Source organism: Hippoglossus hippoglossus, chromosome 5 (genome assembly GCF_009819705.1).
Source record: "Hippoglossus hippoglossus isolate fHipHip1 chromosome 5, fHipHip1.pri, whole genome shotgun sequence".
NCBI classification, from domain to species: domain Eukaryota; kingdom Metazoa; phylum Chordata; class Actinopteri; order Pleuronectiformes; family Pleuronectidae; genus Hippoglossus; species Hippoglossus hippoglossus.
Genome location: NC_047155.1, coordinates 20,414,125 through 20,439,945, shown reverse-complemented (window position 1 = coordinate 20,439,945; position 25,821 = coordinate 20,414,125). Strand labels below are relative to the sequence as shown.

The 25,821-nt window shown below is 43.6% G+C and overlaps 1 protein-coding gene across 18 annotated transcripts in view; it reads right to left on the bottom strand.

Annotated features, from left to right (window-relative positions):
• Positions 1 to 25,370, bottom strand: part of celf4 (CUGBP, Elav-like family member 4) — an 86,230-nt gene extending 60,860 nt beyond the window's left edge. For 5 of the 18 annotated variants that reach the window (XM_034585308.1, XM_034585310.1, XM_034585324.1 and 2 more), the window contains exons 1-2: positions 24,618 to 25,367; positions 3,120 to 3,202 (exon numbers count right to left, since the gene is read on the bottom strand). In XM_034585308.1, coding sequence (XP_034441199.1) covers positions 3,120 to 3,202; positions 24,618 to 24,900 — 366 coding nt within the window. In that variant the 5' untranslated portion in view covers positions 24,901 to 25,367. Of the gene's footprint in view, positions 1 to 3,119; positions 3,203 to 24,617 lie in introns of all 18 variants that reach the window. The other 13 variants (XM_034585311.1, XM_034585312.1, XM_034585322.1 and 10 more) reach the window with 5 other exon arrangements.
• Positions 25,371 to 25,821: the final 451 nt, after the last annotated feature.

The window sequence follows — 25,821 nt, the reverse complement described above, 5'->3', positions numbered from 1 at the left end:
ATATCACCTGCCCACCACTGTGCTGTTAACCCAGAAACATTGGCTACACCTTATTTATAAACACTCATGCAGGCCCACTGAGGTATGCTGCACTTGGTGTTGGAAGAATGAGTGCATCCCCAAAAATAAGTTTTAAAAACAAACATTTACTAACTGAAATGTCTCACGTGGAGGCTCCGACACTGGTAGGAGTTTGTGAATGGGTTCAAACGGATCAACTTTATCTGTCAGCACGGCAGCTAGCTGCATGGAATCTTTCCAAAAAGACTGTTTAGGCAAAAGCCTGCTGAGAACACAAAGGTAGGGGGAGTTGTAGTCGGAAGGGACGCAGATGGAGCATTTATTTTTGTACGAGATGCCGGTGCTTGTGTGACATCTAGTGGCAGCGAGCATCGTATATAAAACCTTCAGATCGCGATCAGGAACAAAAAGACACGATCGAGACATTCATACATTGTTGCTGAGCCCTTGGACTTTTTCACCCAAAGACTTCATTGAGAGTGGCTCTTGCTTAACGGGCAAATAAACCCTTGAGGCCCCGGACCTGTGCTGAGAAGATCTGCTCATTTATCCATCTATTGAATGAATGTTCTGGCCTTGTATGGGTTTATCATTCAAACGTATCTCTTGGCTGTTTTCATTGTGAGTTTCAGTGCCAGTCTGGTTGATTTAATTACACTTAACGTTTATTTATTTTCTATCAGCCTAATCCTGTGTACCTGTAGTTTCTAACACTACGATGGAGCGAGGGATGGGAAAACAATTTGTCGCCTATCAGGAGTAGGTCAATGTCAGTGTCACTTTAACATCAGTATTTTTGCTTGCAGCTTGTTTACCCAAAGTCTCTCCTGACACTGCACTCACTCAGTTGCGTACACACAGACACTCACATACACACAAGGCAGCCCTCAGTACTTTGTCGAAGCTACACCAACAGCCTACAGCCATGCTTACAGGGCATTTCCACGAGGAAGCCAAATCCCCTCTTCTCTCGGCTCACCTGGCAGCGAAAGAAAAAAGATGGCAGAAAACTTTTTAAATGTGAGGGGTTGGGGAGCAACTTTGACGATAAAAAGCGCATCAGGACGTGAAGTGAAGGGGAAAGAAGCTTTAAGGGGAAAAAAAAGGGATTTCATTTGCAGGGTTTTGGTTGTGTTGGCCTGTGAGTGGGGGGGGGACTGAAAGATGCAGAGAAAAGGACAGGTGAAAAAAAAAAGCGGAGGGAAGAGGGTGTAGTCGTGTGCTACAAAACGTCCCACTGCCTTTCCCAGGGCCAAGTCCGCGCTCTGTTTCTAATGAACTCATTTATTCTGTTTTGCTGGCTTTACCTCCACCAGCAACAGAAGACGTTCCCCTGGTCTGCCTCTCCGAACGCACGGCTTCAGGGTTTGTTGAGCATCTAGGACTGTCCTGTAGCATTACTTCTGTTTACTTAACACTCACCATCGATCAAATGCAAACTTGAGACCGTCCTCCACAGGCAAAGGCATTGCTAATTTGCATTTCCCTCTAAAACAATGTTGATCGCAAGTGACTGATTAAATTTATTTGCTGTTGATGCATTACTGTGTGGCATGTTACGCTAAATACAGTCCCTTTCCCTTGAAGAGGTAATGACAGAATCCTTAAAGAGGTTGTTTTTGTGCCCATATATTTTGGTCTGTGTCAAACAATAGCAGCAAAGGCAAAAACATCAATCGGCAGCAGATTTTGTGTGAACACAAAATCGCATTCTGGTTTTGGCCAAATATTTAATCTCTCCTTCTCTCTCTCTCTCTCTCTCTCTCTCTCTCTCTCTCTCTCTCTCTCTCTCTCTCTGCATGTCTCTGTCTCTCCCGCTCTCTCTTTCTGAATAATATGCCACTGGGAAGTGAAAAAAAAGGAAAGCACGGATCCCCACTCCTCCGCTCTTCTCGGCTGCACGTCTGTGATGTCATAATCACTCACATCAAAGGCTGTGCGCTCAACACGGCGACTGTCAGCTTCCCTGGAGGCGTCATTAAAAACGAACAGAGCAAACTGAGCCAGGCCTGACAGAGACGCATCAAAACTTCCTAACACGCATACATGCGCAGGCGGGCTCGGGCGCCACGTTTATGTGCACGCGCAAGCACGGATGCGTGTGCATTCAGGTGCATGCAGACCTTAAGAACACGATTGCAGGAATGCATGCACACAGACACACACACACACACAAATACGTAATCATTCAATTATGTGTACACGCAAGAAAATGCTCACGATGCATATAATCCCTTGCACACACATATAAACTAACGCACACGATAGCTGACAATCAAACTATCTGCTACTCCTCTACGACAGTGTCACAGCTCCCTCGATTCTAGCATACATGAACAGGAGCTGAGCAATACAACGAGACACGATTTGCATCCAGCTGCATCGTACATGTGAGCGCCAACATCCACAGCATCTGTGGTGAGGACGTGTTGTCGAGATGGTACATTCACGATGCACACTCATGTTGCTGCCAGGCCGGGGCACAACGCAGAGCGTGCACATAAATGTACAAATAGCCTACATCCACCCGCCCACCCGCTTTTCATCCCTCTCTGTCTATCTCTTGCACACTTGCCCACACACATGGATGCTCACACACACACACACACACACACACACACACACACACACACACACACACACACACACACACACACACACACACACACACATTGAGAGAGAAGGAGATAGAGGCACACACTCATTTACACAAACTGGAGGAAGGCCTATAAATAGTATGCCTATGATGTGATGCTGTGTGTGGTTTCTCCCTATGGGTTTGTGTGTGTGACTGTCAAAGTGAAGAGAGAGAGTGTGTGTGTGTGTGTGTGGGGGGGGGGGGGGGGGGGTTTGTGGAGTGGTGGCGGTGGGGGGCGGAAGAGGAGGGATATTTAAGAGAAAGAAGAGCTGTGCTCATCTCTGGTGTACAGCCAGTGATAAACAGCACATGCCAGGAATGGTGAAGACGGCGGGTCCCCTTTGACTTGAAATAAATATAATGCATTATACTGTATTTTAAAAATGAACCCTGCATCTGCAATGTGTTTATGTAAGATCCCGCTTCTGGGTCGACATGGCTTTCATCGTGTTCAACTTACCCCTGGCAGGGTCTTCTGCTCGTGCAATGCATTCTGGGCTTTCAGGGCCGACTCTCTGGCACAGTAGGTGAGGAAGGCACAGCCTGAAATACAGCGAGAGGGAGAGATAATTATTTGATGGGAACTGGGGACAGAGAAGCAGAGACAGCAATGGGAGGGGGCTGCACCAATCATCAGTGAACAGCCAAAAGACTACACACACACGCACACACACACAAGCACACAAGCCTGCAGCCACAGCTCTGACACTCTGTCTACATGGTCGCACAGGGAATTTGCTTGTGTTTGTGAGTGTGCGCCTGTGAGTGTTTGTGCACAACGAACAGCATTTCAGCAACTGAATAAACGGAATATTCCTGTGTATACAAACATGATCCATACACATGCAGAGACAGAAATGGACGTGGGACCAAAAAAAAAAAATAAATCGTGGCGCTTTGGAGATCTGTTGCATGAGAGCCACTGCCCACCAAACACATCGCATCTGAAAGCGCTTCCTCCCTGGCAGTCTGAAAATTGTAGTTATCCATTTGTCCATCGCGCGCCTTCGGCTGCTGTGACAGGGATAGACATTTCCCTGACAGCTTCTCTCTCTCTCTCTCTCTCTCTCTCTCTCTCTCTCTCTCTCTCTCTCTCGCACCCCTCCCTCCCCGCTCCTCCCTCCACCCTTCATTTCTCCGTCTCTCTGCTCCATATGTTCCAAGACTACCCACAATCCTCGGTTTTGTTAGCACCTGGGCTGACATGTGGGGGTGGAAAGGAAGATGGAGACGCAGGAGGCAAGGAAGAAGAAGGAGAAGAAGAGGGAGCCGTGGGGAACGTGTAAGCCGTTCCCTCGCCACCCTCTGTTGACAGCGAGGCGCGCGCCACTGTCAGAGAGCTGACAAACTGTCAATCTGCAGATCAAGGCTAATGATTCATGTGTTTGACAGTTTAATAAAACACTTACAAATACAATTGCACAATAGGCTGCGGTGACGTGAATCGGTTTCAGGCAAAATTTCCCCTCGCACTAAATATGCAGGTGTTGTGCATGTATGCTCTGATCCAGACTGTAGACAGCCTCTAAATGAAAGAAGCATTCATTTAAATAGAATTCAATTAAATTCAATGAAAGAAGGAAAAAGTCATGCAGGGGGGGATGATTAGTGTCTGTGTTTGCACAATGACAACAATATTAACAGACATTTGAAGCGTTTGAAAAAGAGCTCTGTTCCTGAACAATTGAGTCGACAGAAACATCACATTTTTTGGAATTACAGAAGTCTGCGTGAAGACATTGATAAACTGTTCCCCGCTGCCGTGCAACTCACACGAGAGACAAAAGAACCCCAGTTTGCTCTGAGAACATCAAGGACTGAATATTAGATGATTATCATAGACCCCTCCCCCCCAAAATACAAACACTGCAGTTTATAAAAAGTGGACCCCCCCCCACCATCTCGCAGCTCTACCCAGTTCCACTTTGTTCTTTTTTTTTTGCATACCGGGGGCTATTTATTGTTGAGGGCAGCACCATGCACTGTATGTAGAAGCAGCGTGCGTCTCATCCTCCTGGCTCCGTGTCTTTAACCCTGGGTCGTCCTGATGGCGGGACGCTGGGGAGCTCCGCCTGTTGGTGTTTTTAATTAACGGGCCTCTCTCTCATTAGGCGAAGTGGGAGCTGGCCGCTGACAGCTTGGCTACCTCCTCATCCTCTACGGGCCTGTCGTGTTAACGCTACATGCCGTAGCACCGTCCCACAGGAAGCACACGCGAGCCTCTGATTCACACGCCCGACACTCACTCGCATGATTGCAGCCTAGGCACCCACTACATCCAATATATCCAGAGGTCCAGGAGAACTGTGGAAAACACCGCTCAGTCAGATATTCTGATATTGAACACATCCATAAAATACTCACTGACAGCGTATTTTATTAGTTTTTTTTTTACAACATTCATTCTTGCTTGTGGCATCTAAAGCATGATTTGACATTGTTCTCGCTGAATTTAGGCCCTGACAGCACTTGGTTAAGGTTAGAGAAAGTCTGAGGAAACTAGAGGACACAAACACACCAAACCAAAGCCGCGTTATTTTAAGTAATCTTTACCAACATTGTTTCTGCTTGTCTCCCTCTACTCCCACCATCCAACCAACTACCCCCTTATGTACTGATTACGTGCACAAAAACCTGGCACTTCCTACTCTTGTGAAATGTGCACAACGGTGCCAGGAAATGCAATCCAGGCAGCGATTACATTTTATATTTCACATATTTACACGACACGGTGATTCTGGTATCGTTGATGTTTAGACTTATAGGGTCTTAATTCTCATTTTCAACAGATCTAGATGTAAACTGCTCCCATTTGAGTAGCAGAAGTTCTACTTTTCAACCCTCTAGCCATCATTTATTTATTTTTCAGCTATTTATACTCCACTGCTCATTTACTAATTTCCATGCACTCATGGTTCTAGTACATGATGTTAGCCTGTTACAGCTGAGGTCATCCTGTGGACCTCTAGGTTTAAAGTGCTGACCATGCAGTTCAGCTAGTGACCTTTGTTAGAAGTTATTCCCCATCTTCCCCTTTCCTCATTTCATGTCAGCTCTATACTGCATACAATCGGGCAAAAGACCATAGAAAAATACTTATAGCAAGTATACACTGGTGGTTTGTACTTATTGTGTCAATAAATATACTGAAGATCGGACTGGTGAACATATCAAATCATCAACTATAGTATATCAATTATATATATTTCCCCAAATCATAATTTGAATTTTTTTTAATTAGCTGGGCTCTTATACAAAGTCCCATTTTCTGCAAAAGTACTCTCAATGGCAAACTTTTCTTTAACTCTAGCAATGCATTATGTTTTAATCGTTTTTCATACATATCTATATATATATATCATTTTATTGTTGCGACTAATCCATGTACTCCTCACCTAATATTTTGCAGTCACGTAGAGCCTGATCACACCCCGTACTTGGAGCTCACATGGACGCATTTGCTATTGAAACGCAGTGGGAGCTGGACGGTCTAAACCTGGCTAAGACACTTACGTCACTCCCGGGGTAAGTTGGGGCCCACAGTCAACTCGTTAGGGAAACTACATCTAGCAAAGAAAGATGATCGAGTCAGAGATTCTCATAGTTAACAAGGTCAAAGCTCAACGCGTCTAACACAGCTGTCGTTTAAACGAGGCCTGGTGACAGTTGGCGGGATTCACCACTGCAGCTCGTGTCTTTCTCCTTCTTCCACCGGTAAGTATTCATAGTCTCCACCATTCCCTTGCTGCTTTCTTTCATCCTCTCTCTTCTTCTTTCCCATATACCCCCTTCTCTCTCTCTCTGTCCCATACTCTTTTTGTGTTTCCCCCCCCCCCCTCTCTCACCTTCTTTCTGTCTCTCTCTCTCTCTCTCTCTCTCGGTGGGTGTGTGTCCCTTTAGGGTGTCTGCAGTGGTTGAGATAAGAAGCGAGTGTAGGACACAGGGGGATGGTGTTCACAGAAGCTAGGTGATCTTATCTTCTTTCTCTCCCTGTCTTACCGAGCATCCCTCGCTGTTCTGTTGCTTTTCCTCTTCCGCTGTTCTCCTCCCCCTTTCTTTTTGCTCCCTTGCCCTTCTCTCTCCCTCCCTCGCTCCCCTCTCCTCGCTCCCACAGATCCCCTCTGCACTGCTGTTGATTTGAATTTGAAGTGATGGGAAACCAAATTGGCAGCATTGACAGCAGAAACAAACAGCTTATCTCTCTCTCCTGGGCCAATATGGGTCTTAGTCAGATACCAGAGCTGCTGCCAGCATCTGACTTGTAACAATGATGATAAATTGAACGTTTGTTGACTGTCACTTTCTGTGTGTGTGTATGCGAGAGAGTGTGTGTCTGTGTGAGGCCGTGTTAGCATCTACACCAATCAGCCATGACGCTGAAACCAGAAAGTGGTTTTAACGTCATGGCTGAGTGGTGTAGTTCAGATATTTTAGCTTTGGTTGGCTGTGATAGCATGTGGACCATTGGGCATTAACAAGGATTTTACAGCTATTTTAGCTTTTCTTTGATTTTAAAACCCACAATATTTTATTGTCCAATGGGGGAAAACAAAATAAGATGGACATAGAACACACGCTTTTAAGTTTATATGGCTAACATATTAGCATGCAGTTGCCTTTTTATATGTCTGGCAGTAGCATAACAATCTTAGTTTTAATTTGAAGTCATGCCATGGTGAAGGTAAGATATTCTCTCCATTAAGCTATGGTCTTGTTCCCCACCAACTGTGGATACTTTGGAAAGTACCTGCGCCAGTAGTTCCAGAGGGAAGCTTGTTGCTAACTTTCTCTGTCAAACTTTTTTAAGTTTTCAAGATCTTTCACTAAAAACATGATATTTGCATTCATTTTGTGCTTTTCTAGTCGTAATGACCAATCAAACTTTTTAAAACTACGAGTCACATTCACCCATTTGCTTGGCATGCATACAGCGTTTCTATATGACCAAACACTCATACACTGATGCTACATCTGGGAAATTTGCCCCAAGGCCACTTAGAAATGCGAACTGGAGGAGACTGGGATCAAACAACTGACCTTCTGATTAGTGGACTGAGCCACAGCCGCACAATCCTGATGAGAGCAGCAGAGTCAAAACTGAGCAGTAAATTGACCAAATACCAAAATAACAAGTGGAAAGATGCTGAAATACTAACACAGCACTTAGTGGAAGTGCAGAGTCTGCTGAGTCACAGTGGGTTTGCGACCTTTCTTTGTGTAATTTATTGTCACTATAAAAATACAGACTTTATCTATTTTATACCATTGTGATAATGATGTTTTACCATATGTAGCTATGTGTTTAATCAATTACAAAAACCTGTTTATCATACTTTATTTAATTCAGGATTCTTTTGCTTGAAGACAATAGAATTTAATGATATTTAGTCCCACCATTATCACAGAGTGTAAAATTCTTCCTCGAGTCATTAAAACTCCAATTCCCAGAAACATAACACAGACCATGACCAGGGACTTGAGTGCTGTAGATGTGGCTCTGGATGGGGACACTCCTATCTTCAAGTTTTACTTTGAAACTAATAATAATTCTACTAAAAGTAAAACTACAAACGCATTCCTGAGTTAGCGCTTTGCAGCGCTACTGGACACATGAAACACTTTTTACTAGCATGTATTGCCTGATGCCACCCACGAGTAGAAAGCTTGGGGACAATGTTATTGCACAAAATTCTCTAATTATCTTGTGCCTATTAATTCAGGGATTGTATAAGGCTGACATAAAACGTCCCCCCCCCCCTCTCTCCATCCTTTTATTCCCAGCCAGACGGAGAGAAACTCCCAGTGATCATTTAAATATTTCAGAACATCTTGGTAAGAGCCTAAAAAGAGTCAATAGCATTAAAAAGCTTTATCCACAGCGCAGCTGAAACTCCACGCTGCATCGCCCTGGAACTCTGCCTCGAAAAACTTTGGCGTGAAACTTTGTTTGAGGCTGTAAAATCTCAGTCAGTCAATAGAAATCTCCACGTCTCCCCCTTACCTCAGTTCTGTTAACACTTATCTCCGCCTGAAAAGGGTTCACCAAGGACAGCCTTTGCTCAGTAAACAGAGGAATGTTTTTTTCCTCCTTTTTAAAAGATTGACCTTAAGACAAGACTACTCTAACTGGATTTTTGTGAGTGCTATAAGGCTTAGATAACACTCCTCTACTCAATCTCAAAATTGGTCCGGGTAAAGATGAAGATTCTTAAATTATTTTGCATATAAAACCTTGGTCTTTTAGTTATATGGTGAAAACAAGTACCATCGAGTGCAGAGAGGAATACTAATAAGTGCTGTTTCAACAGAGTTTCTGATTCAAGAATGACATGGTTGCCCTTGCACTCAGTATGAGCCGTTTGATTGGTACTATTCACTTCATGTCTCATTCAAAACACCATCAAATGAAAGTTGATAGCAGAGAAAATACAGACAAATAGGATCTCTACAGTTTTTCTCCTATTCAATATTTCCCCACATGTTGTACACGTATTAGCAGCTTAATGAATATAGTGCTTTTACTCATATTTATAATGAAATAGTTTGGATTGCTTCGAGTTAACTCTAGTTTCAAAGTAATACAAGAAAAAACAGACAAGCCCCCACACTTGTGCTTCTGCGAGGAATCCTAATCGCTCATATCCTCTTCACCTTTGCTGACCTTTCAGATCATTACTCACTATGGAAAAAAGAGACAGAGGATAGAGGCTATTTTAGGGGACACGGCCAAGGTCTCCAGGAACGCTCCAACTTTCTCCCCCGGATCATCTTAAAATCTTTAATTGGCAGCTGTAAACCCTGATTAAATAAAAAAGCACTTTAAAGCCCACAATACGAGCTTGGAGATCAGCACTGTACTTTGTGTGTTTGAACAAAAATTCTTAATTTACTGTTCAGAGGCCACATCAAGCTTCTTTTTTTTTTTTCATTGTGTAAAACAGGCCTTAAAAATTCAGGAGCTGTTTCAGGGACTAATGAATGCTGGTCTTGAGTCTGATATTATTTCAGCGGCGTGAGGCAGAACTAAGGGGCAGTGTTATGAAAGAAGAGGTGAATTCATTTATAATGGAGTATAATAGCAGTCCCAGCTCTCCTATAGGCAACTATATGCAGATCTACTCCTTCTCTTCAGGGTAACAAGAAGAATGTGTAATATAGAAACGTGCACTACGAAAGCCATTGAGGAGAAGACGGATCAAAAGTTAATAACCATGTGATGGATGAAACTCAAAGGGACAGCACGACTGTACCTCTTGCTTTCTTTTATTTCTTTCCTCATCCTTAAAAGCAGGAGCAGGGCAAAGTAATTTAGAAGAATAGTGGCAGCAGTTGTAACTAAATTCCTCTCAGCGACGAGGATCATCAAGTATCAAGTTATTTGAAGGGTTCTATTCAGCAACACAGTGAAAATAATAAATTGCTAAAAAATTGTCAAAAAATATGTGGGCGACTACTTTGGGATTAAAAATGATGAAGCATAAAATACATATTAAAATAAAAACCTTAATTTGGAGATTTCTATATGTATATTTAACTGAGAACTTTGACTATATCTGCAAATTCTGGCACTGCAAATGCATGCTAAATATTACAATAAAAAAAATCCCCTTGGTTTTAATATGAATCCTTTTGATGTTTCCGTCAACATTACAATTATAAATAGAATATAAAAAAATATATCTTTTTATGACAAAAAACGTGCAGGAAAGAAAACTTTCAAATTGTATTCACGTGCGTGCATACATACATACGTGCGTGTGTGTGTGTGTGTGTGTGTGTGAGAGAAAGAGTGTGTGAGTCCCTGCAGATAACAAGTCCCATCTCTCGCCCTGCTTCCCAGAGTGGCCGTCTCTAAGCTGTGCTAATCGATTGGCGAAGGAGGAAAAAGGGCCAGCTTTAATGTGTTGCATGTGAAGGATTTACTGGAGAGCAGAGCCACTGAATCAATGGAGTAGAAAATGCATCATTAAGACAGTGTCACCCCCCCCCCCATCCGAACACACACATAAACACACACACACCCCTTAAAACCTACCGACAACACCCCATAGTCCCTCGAAGGTCGGGACGGAATACACACTCAAACATACTTATACACACACACACACACACACACACACACACACACACACACACACACACACAAAAACTAGGTTTACATGCGATGCATGAGCTCTCATGCTACAAAGTAAGACAACTTTCTAAACAACACACAAGTCTATAACATATTTATACAAATTGTGATTGAACTCACACTCACACACACACACACACACACACACACACACACACACACGGACCAATCACCTCACTCTCATCCCTCCTCAGCCATTTTGACCCAAATTCATCTTTTCAAGATTTAAATTATTAAATGTGTTTTTGCAGCACTTTTATGCCCAAATTACAACAGTCCTGCGTGTTTCGGACCTTTACAGTGGAAAAAGCTCTGAAAATGTGTTTGGACAAACTTAGGCCATCACAGGACATGAAAACTCTCCTCTGAAAACTAGACTACACACTTAGAGGCTGAATGGTTTTATTCATCACTTGGGTGATTTGGTTTACTCTCATATACATCAGGACTTTGAGAGACAGGATATACCAGCCCAGTAATCAAAAGAATTACATCTATATCGGACAATCCTGCACCTTAAGACTGTCCAATGTAAACAATGCAGAAAGTTATCTGTCTTACGAGTGAGCTATACTTATGATATCTACTATTATAATTGGTGTGGTACAAGTCGCGGTTTGACAAAGGGCCTTTCTGTGAGCAGTTTGCACGTTCTCACGGTGTCTGTGGGGGTTTTCTCCGGGTTGTCCAGCTTCCTCTAACATGTAAGTTGAGTTTAGGTTCATTGGAGACAACCGAACCGAACATACAATTTATCTGTCATGTATGAAGCGTGTACCTTTTTTGAATGGTGTCAGAAACTTCGCTGTGAATAGTTTAGCTGATAGTATATGTATTGTATTTTATTTTATGAATGTTGAAAATGTGTAGAATGACAGGAAAGGAACTTTCGTATGGATGGATGTATGGATGGATAGATAGAAAATTGAAAAGATGGATAAATAAATGGATAAATTGATAAATGGATAGATAGACAGATATAAGAGAAGCACTTGGCAAAGCCGATTAATCAAAAATCTGCATGTAGATAATCATGTATCACTAAGAAGACAAAGTGCTTTACTTCTGTCATGGGAGTGGTCCCATGTCTGGTCCCCCTGGTAAAACACTTACAGGATAAACACTCCCATTAATATTCCTCTGTGCACCTCTCCACTCCCCTCCACTCTCCCCTCTTCTCCTTTCCTCTCCCTGTCCTATTATCCGGCCTCGGCGGACATCCTGTCCTGTCCCGTCCGCCTTGCCAACCTGCAAGATGGAGATGAGAGGACGATCCAAACGCAGAAGGGGGAACATGAATCATTACACTTCCTGTTGTTGCATGCTGTCCGGGGAAGGAAGAGAGAGGACGCCCCCGGGGCTCCGATTGATTCCGGAGACTTAATTGGGTTTATTAGCCAAGATGTTGGGCCCCGCGAGGAGGCTCCCAGAGGCCACCCCCCCCCCCCCCCCACCCCATTCCCACTCTTCTGAAGGAGAAAGCCTGCGTAATTGTTTTCCCTCCATCTTCTGTGTCATTGTCAGATGGGTCCTGCGGGATTATTAGCAACCCCAGGTCCCTCAATAATTCATCCAGAGCTATTTATACACAGATGGAGAGTCCTCTAAAGTCTCCCCCAGTGAGCTTATCTGACGCTTAGACAGACAGACAGAGAGAGAGAAGGCGATAGAGAGGAACAGTCCTACAAAGGGAAAAAGCAAGAGACGGAAAGACAGAGAGAAAATAGGAGAGACTTACAAAGACAGTAAGAAGGATGGAGGGAGGCGATCACAAAAACAAATGCAAAGACGAGCGACGCGAGTCTGACAGTGTATACAACAGTGAGAGAGAGAGAGAGAGAGAGAGAGAGAGAGACGCGCTTTAGGTAGACACAATGACGATGTTTCTGGTGTGCATTGAGTTTCAAGGTGAAACTCTCATCTGCTTTGTCAAAGTGAACAAAAGCACCGTCCCGGGAATAGCACACCCTCACACAACACACATTAATGGCTTTTAATCCCCCCCCCCCCTTTTCCCTCCATTTAACACAATTAAGATGTTTGCAAAGCGAACATGGACCAGCAGTCGCTATAAGAAGGACAGATGAAAGACGTTCACGGATTTTCATACGCAAAGTAAACACAGTTATCCGTCCTTTCTAACGTGTCAACGTGTTATAAGACCAACAAAACAGCAGCCAGCCATTTCTCAAATCACCTAATAATTCACTAACATAACATTAACACATTAGCATATTAACATTAGCGTGTTAAGTCGCTTCTAATCCCAAACAGATAGCGATAGGGCTGCACAAGGCTGCATGCTTTTAATAGCTTTGGAGATACCTGTGTCTTTCCGCCTCCAAGTCGAGGAGACATTTTGTTGTCGTCCGACTAATGAAGCCTTTGGCGCATAAAGTTGATTTTCAAAGTCCTCTTGTTGGCGCTCCAACCACAGATAATTATATATATTCATCCCCTTTGGCAGTCACTTTTATCCAGCTCATTTAGAAAGCTTGGCTTCCTCTTGGACAAATTGGAACATTGAAAGGCAGATTGGAGTGATAGTTTTTACATTTTGCATTGATGGCACATTAATCAGGACAACTATAGCTATGGGAAAAGATTTGCTTAAACGCCCAGTGAAAAGCCGGCCATTTGTCTGTTGCAAATAGTATCACAAAAGTTATGTCATTATCTGAAATGCATTCTTTCTGCCTGTAGAACAGAGTCTTATGCTGTAAATCCATAATGGACTAAAACATGGGAGCTTAGCTCGAGAAAATAACTGCCAATACATTTACAGAATGTATAATAAATCCCAAGAAAATGTTTTTATATACAGCCCGAAAGTTTTTTTTTTTTTTTTAAAGCTCAAAGTCTGTAACTACTCATTATCTTCTGAACTAAAAACTCAGTTTTTAAATAGAAACGTGGCTGTGCATAATTGTCAGTAAATTAATGACTTATGCCATATTTCATCTTTGGTGCTGTGGTTTGAAAAAAGGGTCATTGAAGTGTGAATATTCAGATTTAAATAAAAAACTGTTATAATTACAGCACTTTTGGAACATAACATTGGAAAGCAGTTTCCTAATTTTCTACATGGGCTTTGTGAAATGGACTTCTGTTGGCTTGGGGTAGAACCCGTGCCAAATTAATTGCTACTGCCCACTGTGTCCTCATGGTATTGATGAACGATCCATAGAGGAATACACTGTTTTCTCTCTATTTCTGTCACACACACATGCACACAGACACACAGACACACAGACACACACACACACACACACACACACACACACACACACACACTCCACTAAGCTTATCAACTGGCCAATGCTGACACACACACATGTGTGCATACACACACACACACACACACACACACACACACACACACACACACACAGACGTCTCTGTCTCTATCTTTAAACCCCGTGAAATCATTCCACACCAAGTGAAGCGGGGTATGTATAGGTTTGGCCAGGATTCCCATCTCCTGTTCTGTGATTAAAGGACCAAACTAATAGGCTCTGTCTCGTTGGGAACCTGCATGAGGCTGGGAGAGACCTCAGAAGCCATTAAATTGCAAATCTGTAATAATTTGCTGAAGGCTTTCTGTCCAGATCATTCCCTGGGCTGATTTGTGCATTGAGGTAGCACTTTGAATAGCCAAAGCACAAGCCCAGCTGAGGCCACCGGCTGGTCGGCCAAGTTAGTCTACCAGAGGGCACGCTCAACATTCACTCAGGGCTGTATTTACTTTACAAGAAATCACGGTGCAGACTTGTGCTGGGCGTTTTTTTCATTTAATTTGTGCCCCCAATCTGTGCAGAATTAGAGCCTGATTCATGAAGGCGGCAGCTAATCATGCAATAAGCAACTATTGGCTGGATCTCTGAGAAAAGCAGGGCTTATAAAACACAAAAAGGTGCAGATAATGGTCAGGTAAAAAAATTTAATAAATGTAATGTAAATAAATGTAAATTAAATTAAGCAATCAGACCCTGCCTTTGTTTGCTGTTGGCTACTGGTCTCCTTTTAGTTAAATATAATTTTCTAACTGATTAAGTGAATAGAATAAAAATGTGTCCTTACCTCCTCCGTTGTGTGTTAATGAACCCATGGATCTGACTAAATCCAGCAGAATATTCACACTACTTATGCCACGTTTGCGAACATCTCCATCAACTCCCTAAAACACATCTTTTGGATCAGCTTTCCTCGTGGAGCGATGGCAGCTGACAAGAACACTCTGTTCACTGCCTCAGTTGTGTTTCTATATGTGCTCCTCTTACTGGTATTAAATGGTTGGCTTCGTTGGAAAAATGTCACATACTGTGCACAAGTCAAGGTATATCAACATGTGTCTGCTGAAGCTGCCAGGCTGTTGATTGAAAAAGTTTGTGACTGTTAAACTGTTTTTAAAGTCATATTTCAATCTTAAGACACGTTCCTGTCTATTTACTTATACATATTTAATTTGATCGAGAAATACTTAAGAGGCATCTTCATTGATTACATTGCTTGTTGTACATCACGTGACAGAAGACTTTGAAATGATCTACCAACAGTCTTAGAGTCAAGAAAAGAGTCCACATGCTTGACTGATTGGAGCTTCAGTATCACGCAAAATTAATTAAAGATATTATTCCTCTTAGCTGCTACCTATGTAATACCAAACATTGAGGCACTGCAGGAGGCAACATATGGAGAAAAAAATGTATGTTCCACACACACCAATTTGACAAATATATGGTAAGACCTGTCCTATTTACATGTTGTCAGAGACGTTGCTAATACGGAGGGCACTTGCTTATTTACCCCCAGGGATGGCTGGGAGCTGCAGGGGTTTAATTCTGCTCCGATTTCCCAGGAAGGTCATTCTCCTTCTCGGGCCATGATGGCCACAGAGTAGTGCTTAAATCTGGCTAAACGCAGCCTATAAATTACAGCAGAGGACGGAGGGGTCAGAGCCTGGCATGGAACTGGGCCAGAAGCTATCAATCTGCTGGGGCCAGCGAGGGCGACATCTGTCTCTGGGACTCCCTCACTCTTTTTACTTCTCACTCAGTCTGTCGTTTTGCCTCCCTGCTTTTCAGTCTTTGCGTCTCTGCCCCTCTTTCCTCTCTTCCTTCTGCTCAGTCGGTTCCTGTCATTGAACAATCTCTCTGTGCCTCCATTTTTAGTCTGCACCTGTCTTAACAATCTCTGCTCTCGTTCTTTTATATCTCCCTGCCTCTTGATATTCTCCCTTTGTCTTTGTGTGCCACCCCCCCGCCCGAACTCTCTTCCACGGATCTCCCTCGCCTCTTTTCACGCATTCTCTTACATCATCCGTGTTTCAACATCCCTCTAATTCTCCTTCTCTCTCTTCCTCTCCCCCTCTCTCTCTCTCTCTCTGTGTCTTGAGCTCCTTGTCGTTTTACGCACTCTTGCACCATCTCCCTCTGCAGCGATATGTTTTGGTCTATCTGCTCTCCAACCAGCAGGATAGGATAAAGCTTTGTTGTACTTTCTCTCAGTGTGATGCCAATATGATATGAATGGTAATATCTGAAAGCAAAATACACTGACCTACACAGTTTTTGGGAGAATGAAATTGGAACAGCGTGAACCCCACGGGTGTGCAGAAACAAATACAAAGTTTGACAAATCTAAAGCTGATCAGATGCCTCGTGTCATTCGGCGCTGCACCAACTAACCACATTTCTCAGATATAATTACAGAGCTTCCCTGAACTGAGTCGCAAACTTCAGATGTTCCTCTTGCATCTGATAATTTAAACATAGGATGCTGGCTCTGGGACTCAAGTCGAAACTTAAATCTAATCTACAACAAACATTTCAGTTTCATCAGAACGTCTTGCTTTACATTTGCTGTACCCAAACCCTCGGAAAACATCTGCACGACTTATTAATCTTCCTCCATTTTCTGAATCAAACTTGGCCTTGAATAATTGAGAGGGATCTTTGAAAAGCCCTAACCTTCATTCCCACCCTCCTTTTACAAGTCAACGTGGTGCATTTTTAATTGGGGGACATGAAATAGGCATGAAGGGAGATGGGGGAGAAAGTGAATTGAATCAGGGACATTTAAACCTGGCAGTCATCACACAGCATATAGGTGATTGTATATACGCATGCATATAAAGAGGAGGCTAAACACTGTGTGTGTCCGGCCTGACAAGTGGCACATGCTCGACAGTCTTTGTCGGGGTTTCTGTCTGGGACAAATAGTACACGGCTCATGTAATCCCTGCTTTAGAATATCCCAGCAGGCAGACCCAGATACGCCACTTCGAGTTACGTTTAGCAATTTGGTCGAGAATAAACATCAATTCAACTTTCTATGAACCATAAATCTCCAAAGCCAAAACAATTTGTTCAGTGTGCATGAGACAATTTTTTACGGGCAAAAAAAATGTAAGTCTGTGTTTCACTGTTTGCGTTGTTGTAACATTGATTTGCTTTTTTAAAAATGACGGCAAAACTTGACCTTATAAGGACAATGTAACAAGTGGAATAAATATATCTGTAATTAGATGGAGTTTGAAATGAATAAAAGAGATTTGGAGGAGAGTGGGCAACAAGAATCAATGCTTGCTGGATATGCATTAATGGGCCACTGCCGTGATTAGCTGTGACAAAGTTTGCTTCTATTTTTCATATTGCTGCTGTGTCATGCTTCTCTCTCCTTGTGGAGATGCCTCTGCAGTCGGGCTGCAACTGGACCGATTTAAATGTGCAGCTACTGAAGCGTTCGAGTCAGGTTTGGGCCTAAAATCTAAATCTTACTATTAAACATTAATGGTGACCATGATAAATGGCTGATCTGTATATGATAGGCACATAGAATATAGTACAGCACAACATAAACACACACATATCCAGACCATACGCACATAAGGATGAACTCACACAACAAATACACAGATAAAATGTATACACATCCCACATATACTGTGCACACACAGATACAGGGCATGGATATTATTATATTCCCTATCATAATGCCTTCTGACTGTGCAAAGCTTGATAAAAGGAGCCTGAAGCTCTAATCCAAAAGGCAAAACACCTGTTTCACACACACACACACACACACACACACACACACACACACACACACACACACACACACACACACACACACACACACACCCAGGGGATTCAGAACCTTTTGACTGTTGAACAAAAGAAATTGCGTTTAAGCCTTTAACATGAATAACTACATATAGAGTACAGTGCCTGTGTAAATGCATGGCACTGATAAGAGATCCAGAAACATATATGGAGCTCAGTAAGATATAATCAAAAATCACATGTAGTTCACTGTAGTAGATTGTAATGGAAGCAGCATGGGTAACACATGTTTATAGTTGTATCCATTCTATTGTAAAGAAATTGTTTTATTAAGCCAAAAAAACTGGGCTCTTCCCCTCAGGTAGTTCTATTATTAGCAATACGGACACAAATAATTGCAACCATAAGTAGAACAAAAGTAAAACTGTGAGACAACATGTAAGACTTTCCAACATTTCAAAGCTATTGCATTCCCCATCTCCAGATCCAGCCACCGGTATTTGAAGCAGTGTGTGTGTGTGTGTGTGTGTGTGTGTGTGTGTGTGTGTGTGTGTGTGTGTGTGTGTGTGTGTGTGTGTGTGTGTGTAAGTGGTATTAGTGGGAGCTAAAGGATTGCAGGGGCCCAAAGCGTCAACGTTTTAAAAATTTAACACAATAATACTTAGCTGATGCAAGAGTCTTGAAAACAGAAAATATTTACCTCTCCAAGGAGTATTTAAAAAAAATGTTTCCCCCTATCCTCTGAAAGAACGGTACACCAGGACAATGAAGGTGGCAACTGGAGAGAAAGAGCAAGGGAAGAAGGTACAAGATGCTTGGCCTCTCTTTGTGGAAAACAAACGGCCAGATGTCGAACGAAACATTTATCCCTCTAAAATCTATCTATCTATCTATCTATCTATCTATCCATCTATCTATCTATCTATCTATCTATCTATCTATCTATCCATCTATCTATCTATCTATCTATCTATCTATCTATCTATCTATCTATCTATCTATCTATCTATCTATCATCAAACCACAATTCATCTTCCAGTACTTAATACTACTATGCATTTCCTTTCATTCTACACATTTTCCATGTGCATAAAACAAAATACAGTAATATTGTCCGTCTGTCTGTCTGTAAATTGTTGACTTCAGCATCAGCAGCCTCTATGACCTGTTACGATAGCCACATATCATCATGATGTTGCCATGTGGAACAAGTATCTCCACACTAACACATACAAGATATACTGTACGCTGACTGGACCATTTCGCTGAACGATACCAGACATGCATGAGCTCCTGTGCTGATAACACAAAAGATTTCTGGGCAGTTAATGGCAAATGGAAATTTTTACACGACCATGCCACTGTGGTTGTTCAAGTTAAATCAACAGAGCTCAACAGCTTGGTTCCAGAAGTAAAAATTAAATGTCCGAATGGAGATTCTGATTATCAGCCATAATGTTGTAACCATCCAATGTAGACTTACCAAAAGCTATGAGATTGATCATAATGGGAAGGAGAAGTACTAAACTACCCACAATCCTTAGGTGTAATTGCAAAGTCTTGAATTGGCAGAGCTCGCTGTTACCATGGAAATGACCACAACAGCAAAAATACATGTGGGCTATGATCTTATCGTTAAGTGTTACTGCACTGGGTTACTATACTATACACTAGGAAACAGTCGATACACACATACAAGTCACAAACGACAAAATATTGCAACACTACATTAAAAACAAGGTTAGATTCAATAAGAAGCACTTGGAAAAGGGATCCTTCGCAATGGTTTATGGGATGCGTCATTCCTTTACTCTTAGAATAAATAAACATCGTCTTGTACCTTTGCCTTTTTTATGTTTCTCAATATTTTTTTGCTCTGAATCAAACGTTTTATGGTCAAGATTAATCTCGTAGCTGGTCGGCCAGGTTCCAGGCTTAAAACTCTTTTCATAAGTCAATGGAGAAAATGAATGAGAAATGTATTTCTTGAACCAGAGCTGTTCTGAAAGTGGACAGCCACTGTCAATGTATGGTGGTTTCGCAGCTTAAATGTGCTTTCATTGTGTGACCAAAACTTTTGCACCAGTTTCTGGGGGCTTGCTGAATGAGAGCCAGTTTCAGTCAGTCTGTAGGAAGGGAGATAAGATGAATGGGTCGGTACATCCATCCCTTTACATTATCTCACTCTCTCTATGTAAAGGCCAGTGGTTTTAATGAGAGGACCGCCGAGGTCACAGGAGCCACAGGACTCCAGCCATCCTGACTGCTGTTAGCATGCTAATCCTTGCACGAGTTCTATGAGCACTCCGTCCTTTGGCTTAGGGCGGTCATCTCTCACTGTGACTAACTGGCTCCCTGCTCGGCCATCAGCCCGGCCCCCATCTGACAGTCCCCTCCAATAATAATGGACAACAGAAGCAGCGCTGCCTTGACAACGGTCCTCCTGACAAATTAGGCTCACTGTACTCCCTGCTCTGGCTCCGCCTCTTGTTTCCCTCTTGTTGCTTGGCAGTTCTGGGCTCTGCCAGGACAAGGGTGCGGCGCGGCGCCCGTGGAGTGTACTTTCAAGAAGTGACCTCCTCTGTGACACATGTTGCCTTTCTCCCTGACAAAACACTCAGAATCGATTGTGATGCATCTTCATAGAAACGGGGCACAATGTGGGGCCTGAGCGTGCATTCTGAGCTGAGCTGAGCAGAGTGGAGGATTCTGGGCCAGGGAGGAGAGGAGGAGTACATAAACCCAAACACACAGGCACACTCATTCATAGATGCACACACACACACGCGCACACACACACATACACACACACGCCTGCACAAACACACACACACACACACACACACACACACACACACACACACACACACACACACACACTCATCCCAAACCAAATGTGAGAGGAAGAGAGGGAAGGATCCCACGGTGAGGATGATGCAACTGGAGTGAAATTTCGGCCGGAACGCATGCTGCATTAACGCAGACCTGCAGGATGGAAAAAAAAACAAAAAAACACACACACCCTCCTCCTTTCTGTCCTTGTTCAAAGGCAGATTTGGTTTTATCCTTTTTCTCTTTTTGCAGATCTCAGATGGCAACCTGTAACATCTAATTGCCTGAAATGAAACACAGCGTGAGTTTTTCATGTTTTTGGCATCATGACTTCCTGGCCTCACCAAACACGCTAAGCTCAACGATCAGATCTGAACCTTCTTCTTCCCTGACATAATCAGTTAAAAGAGCTGAAATATCAAAAGCGCAGGAGTTCAGTGGGAACATAACTCCCTTTATGACCTGCACAGATTATAGCCGCCATCTGTAGCATAAACCATCTGCAGTATGGGTAAATTTAAACAAGATTACTATTGGTCATTACAATGTTTCCACTTGTTTGATTTCAAACATATTAAAACTTATATGATGGTATAATAATTTTCTAAAGTATTGATATGAAATTATAAAATGGCTTAACTGCCATAGTGGTATCACTCATTACCACTCATGGTTTTTCATATGGGCTGGTGGCACCCATTGGAAGATCAATGGAAAGTCGCTGGCCTGAACTAAAGTCCTGTTACATTTTGTTTACATTACTTGTCGGGTCAATATGGATTATTTGGCACAAAACTACATTAAGTTTAAACACCTGCTTTGACTTTGAACAACTCTCTATGCTGAGAGCTGCTAATGACTTTAATCTGGGCAAGGACAAATGCATTAATCATATTAAATTAACACCAAATAAAACAATAGCAGTAAAACAAACTTGGTGACACTTGCATTTGCTTAAAGGTGATGAAGACAATAAGGGTCTGCCGAGGAACACAACACTGCCTGAAGATGTGACAGCCGTAAACAATAGGTAACACCTTCATTTATTACATGTCTTCCCCTTATCGTCGCAGCTCAATTGCCCCCGGTGATTATTACATGAAATCTGGCTGATGAATAGTGCTAGAAGTCATATCTACACAGTCTCCTCTTGAATAGACCCCCACCTCCCATGCTGCATTGCCAAAGAGAGGAGAAAGAGAAAGGGCTGGCTCTTTGTGCTATAGCCATGCCTCTCAGCCCCGTTGTGCACGGCGGCAGCGGCGGCAGCAGCCGGTGACCATTATAAATGGCCTCTATTAGCATGGCTCGGTCGCAGAGGGGAGAGAAATAAAATCATTGGGAGAATGTAGGCCTGCACTGGTGTCCCTGCGCCCGCTCCCAGCCTCCACAGACCCCCGTCCCGTGCTCCCCTCCTCCCCGCCCCCTTCCACCCCTCCATTCCAAGGGGACAGAATCCTAAAGACTAGATTACTAGTGATACATGGAGTCATTATGGGGAGGGTTATGGCAATAGTATCACAGGCACGGCTGACAATGGCTATAATAGGCGTCTCTTTCTTCAGAGGTATAGCATTACCATAGCAAAGGCTGTTTCTTTACTCTTGTTGATGTACAGCAGAACAGGACGGGGGCCTTTTATTACCAGCCGCGGAGAAAAAAAAACAGCTCTGTATTATCAAGCTGAAAACCATGCCTCCTTCTTTGCAAAAGTGCTCTGTCTCTTTGCGTAAAGTTAAATGAACACAACAGTATCCCCAGATAAGGCATTACATTGTTAGCGATGACAGTTACCAAGAATGTGCAATTTGAAAAAGCACAGGTAGAACAAATGTGCAAAGGAAATGGCATCCACAATCTCTGGTTCAAGCTGAGGCTTTGTACTCCCACAGCCATTACAGAACATGATGTACTGTCACTGAAAAGGCAACGAGTCAGTGTGAGTACAAGTGCCCAAGTAACTGTTTGAGCACAAGATTTTCATCCATATTAAAGATGGATTTAAATGGCATGAATTTCACAGAGAAAAAAAAAGACGAAATAAAAGGTATAAAGATAACAAATGATTTTTCTTTCAAATATTCGTATATGTGTTTGCAAGTGTGTTTACTTTTGTTTCAAACTCTTGCTGCGATAGAACACTCTACCTGATTCCCATAATGTGCTGCGTCGTCTTCAATAAAAACCAGTGTGACGGCAGCGCACACAGTCAGTCACTTTGCCTGTTATTTGTGGGACGTGTTGTCTTTTACTGCTAATTTGGGAATCGGCTCCGGAAACCTCGGGAAGGCGTGAGGAGTCTGTGGAGGGAACGCGGCCTTCAAACAGCTTGCTGTGAGCCAGTGAGCCGGTGAGCCGGGGAGTAGCTGGTGCCTGCAGCTAGTTAAAATATGAGCGCAGCGGGGGCTTGCTAATGAAAGCAGGGGCCCCGGCCGGGAAGCAGGGCTGTAGATCGCGGTGAGGAGACAGTTCTTCGAATCAGCTGGCGAGCCGTGCCTATAGTTCGGGGCCCACTGGTGATTAACCGTCCAACGGGGAGTCGCTACTACAGCTGGGCTATTAATAAGAGATAACCCCCCCCAACCCCAAACCCTTACCCTTCCTCCCCTCTTTGGTTCGCCCCATGCCTGCAGACAGTCTCCACCCTCTGGAATTATTTGTATATCATAATCATTTCCTGACACATGGTGCATGTTACGCATTGTTTACACGGGGCAGGGGGAAAGGGAGAGAGAGAGAGAGAGAGAGAGAGAGAGAGAGAGAGAGAGAGAGAGAGAGAGAGAGCTGGCGGTGGTGGTCCGGGTGGAGAACCCGAAACGTGATCACTCATTCTTAATGTAGTACTTTGCTCCCCGGGGAGATGTCCTGCAGGTACAGCAGATCAATTAGTGACCTCTCATTAGGTGGTGATTTGCAGAGAATGACCCTTCAGAGTAGAAAATAAAATACAAGATTAAGGCACCATCGTGCCCCGTTGCACCAAAAGTGCAAGGCCGGTCGTTAATATTAACACCAAGAGGCCGTGTAACATTGTCCCTCCAAAGTTAATGATAATTCACTGGCACCGATACTGTAACAAAGAGCTCAGCCCCGTTTCAGTCAGAAGAAAAGTTACACAAAATAAACCCAGGTGGTGAACTGTGCACGGCTGTAAAGTGGAAGAAATTAAAAATGATTAATCCTCTGTGGTTTATTGTCAATTTCTAATTTTCATGGAGGAATAACCATGATCACCAACAACTGAAAACCCTTAAAGGGTGTGAAAGTACAGTATATTCATTCATAGGCTTACTCCCTTCTGTGTTACACATGTGCGTACACACGTGCACGCGCGAACCCATTCCCCCCCACACCCTCACACACACACACATACACACACACACACACGCGAACACACGCACACTGAGAGAGTTACGGGCAACAGAGTGCACTGTGCTGCGGGCAATCAAACACAGCCTCCCCGCTATTGCAACGTGAAAACGTGCGGTTAATGGCCTGGATTTAGCGGCGCAGTGAATGAAAACACGTTTACAGCCGCTGGACCAGACGTGTGAACACTCCCGCGCACGCAGCCCCCAAATAGGAACATCGCTCCTCCTAATATCGCCCCACATGAATTCATGCCGTCGTGACTCCCGATTCGTGACACTCGTGCTTGGGTATGTGTGCCCCAGAGGAGAAAGCACTGGATTTCAAAGCCAATGGCATGTCTCAGAAAAATAAATAATTCTGGTGACCATCAATGCTGACAACAACACACCGTGCGTAAAGTCATCCTGGCTCCAGCGCTACAGAAAACTGCCCAACAAATGTGCAGTTGTAAGGTGCCCATCATATCACGCGTGATTCGGGATCTTCACTCTCACCAATGTGTGACATAAAAATAAAGTCGAGCCACACTTGTCTCTCATACATGAACACAACCCACCTTTGTGCATGCCCGTGAATCGGTCCTTGAGCACGGTGAGCTCGTAGATCTTGCCGAACTCCTCGAAGAGGGGCCGCAGGTCCTTCTCGTCCAGGTTGCGGGGGATCTGACCGATGAAGAGTTTGATGGCATCGTGGTCCTTCATGGGGATGGTGGCCGGACAGCCCGCCGGGCTGTGGCTGTGGCTTAATCCGTTCACGAGCCCGTTCGTGCTGGCGGAGACCACACCGACTCCGACACCGTGCAGCGAGCCGTCCACCTGCCCGTTGGTTAAAGTTGCCATCTTCGGACCGGCCAGTGAGTTGGGATGGGAGCACAACAGCGGCGGCAGCAGATCGTGATGGTGGAGAATCGTTTTTTTTTTTTTTACGCTGAGAGGAAAAAAAAGAAGCTGGTGCAAGTCTTGGTCAAAATTTGGTTCCGAGACCAAGTCGTGCCAGAGCTGATTCCGCTCTCGTCCTATCAAAGCCAATATTTACATTGATGTGAAAACACATGTAAGCGTTTGGCGAGGACGCGGTGCCGTGGGTCCCGGTGGAGGCTTTGATTCCTTATATTTATGTCCTACCCAATAACTCGTTCATTGATTTCATAAAAGAGAGACAGAGAGAAAGAGATGGAGAAGGGGGAGGGAGAGAGAGAGAGAGAGAGAGAGAGAGAGAGAGGGAGAGAGAGAGACCAAGAGCGTTCACTGTCTATTTACACCCACGTTCCCTCGTCCCAGCTTCTTGGCACCCTTTTATTTTTTTTGCATTGAGGAGTCGGTATGGGTGTCTTCTCGGTTTAAACGGACAGGACCGGTTCAGTCTCCGGCAGAGCGGCGGGGAGGTTTGAGAGGAGGGTCCCGCTGTAAACTCGGCATATGTCGGACCCAGCGTTTTCTCTTCCCCCCTCTTTCTTATGCGAGGACACAGTGGTACATTCCAGCGAGGGGAGAGGGGTCTATAAATAGAGAAATATAGAGAATACGGTCCTTTGTGCTCTCACTCGGAGCAAATAGCTGCACCTTCACGAAGTCAAGAATGCATCAGTTCTTAAATGACACACACACATGCTCCTATTGCAATAAGCTGTAAAACGGTGCAATGATAATTTACACCTGCATGTTTGGAATCGTGCAAAAATAAATATTCGCTGCTGATATGGATGAGGTTGAAAACAATGTCTGCCGCTGTCAGGTTTGATTTTGTGCTTAAATCATAGT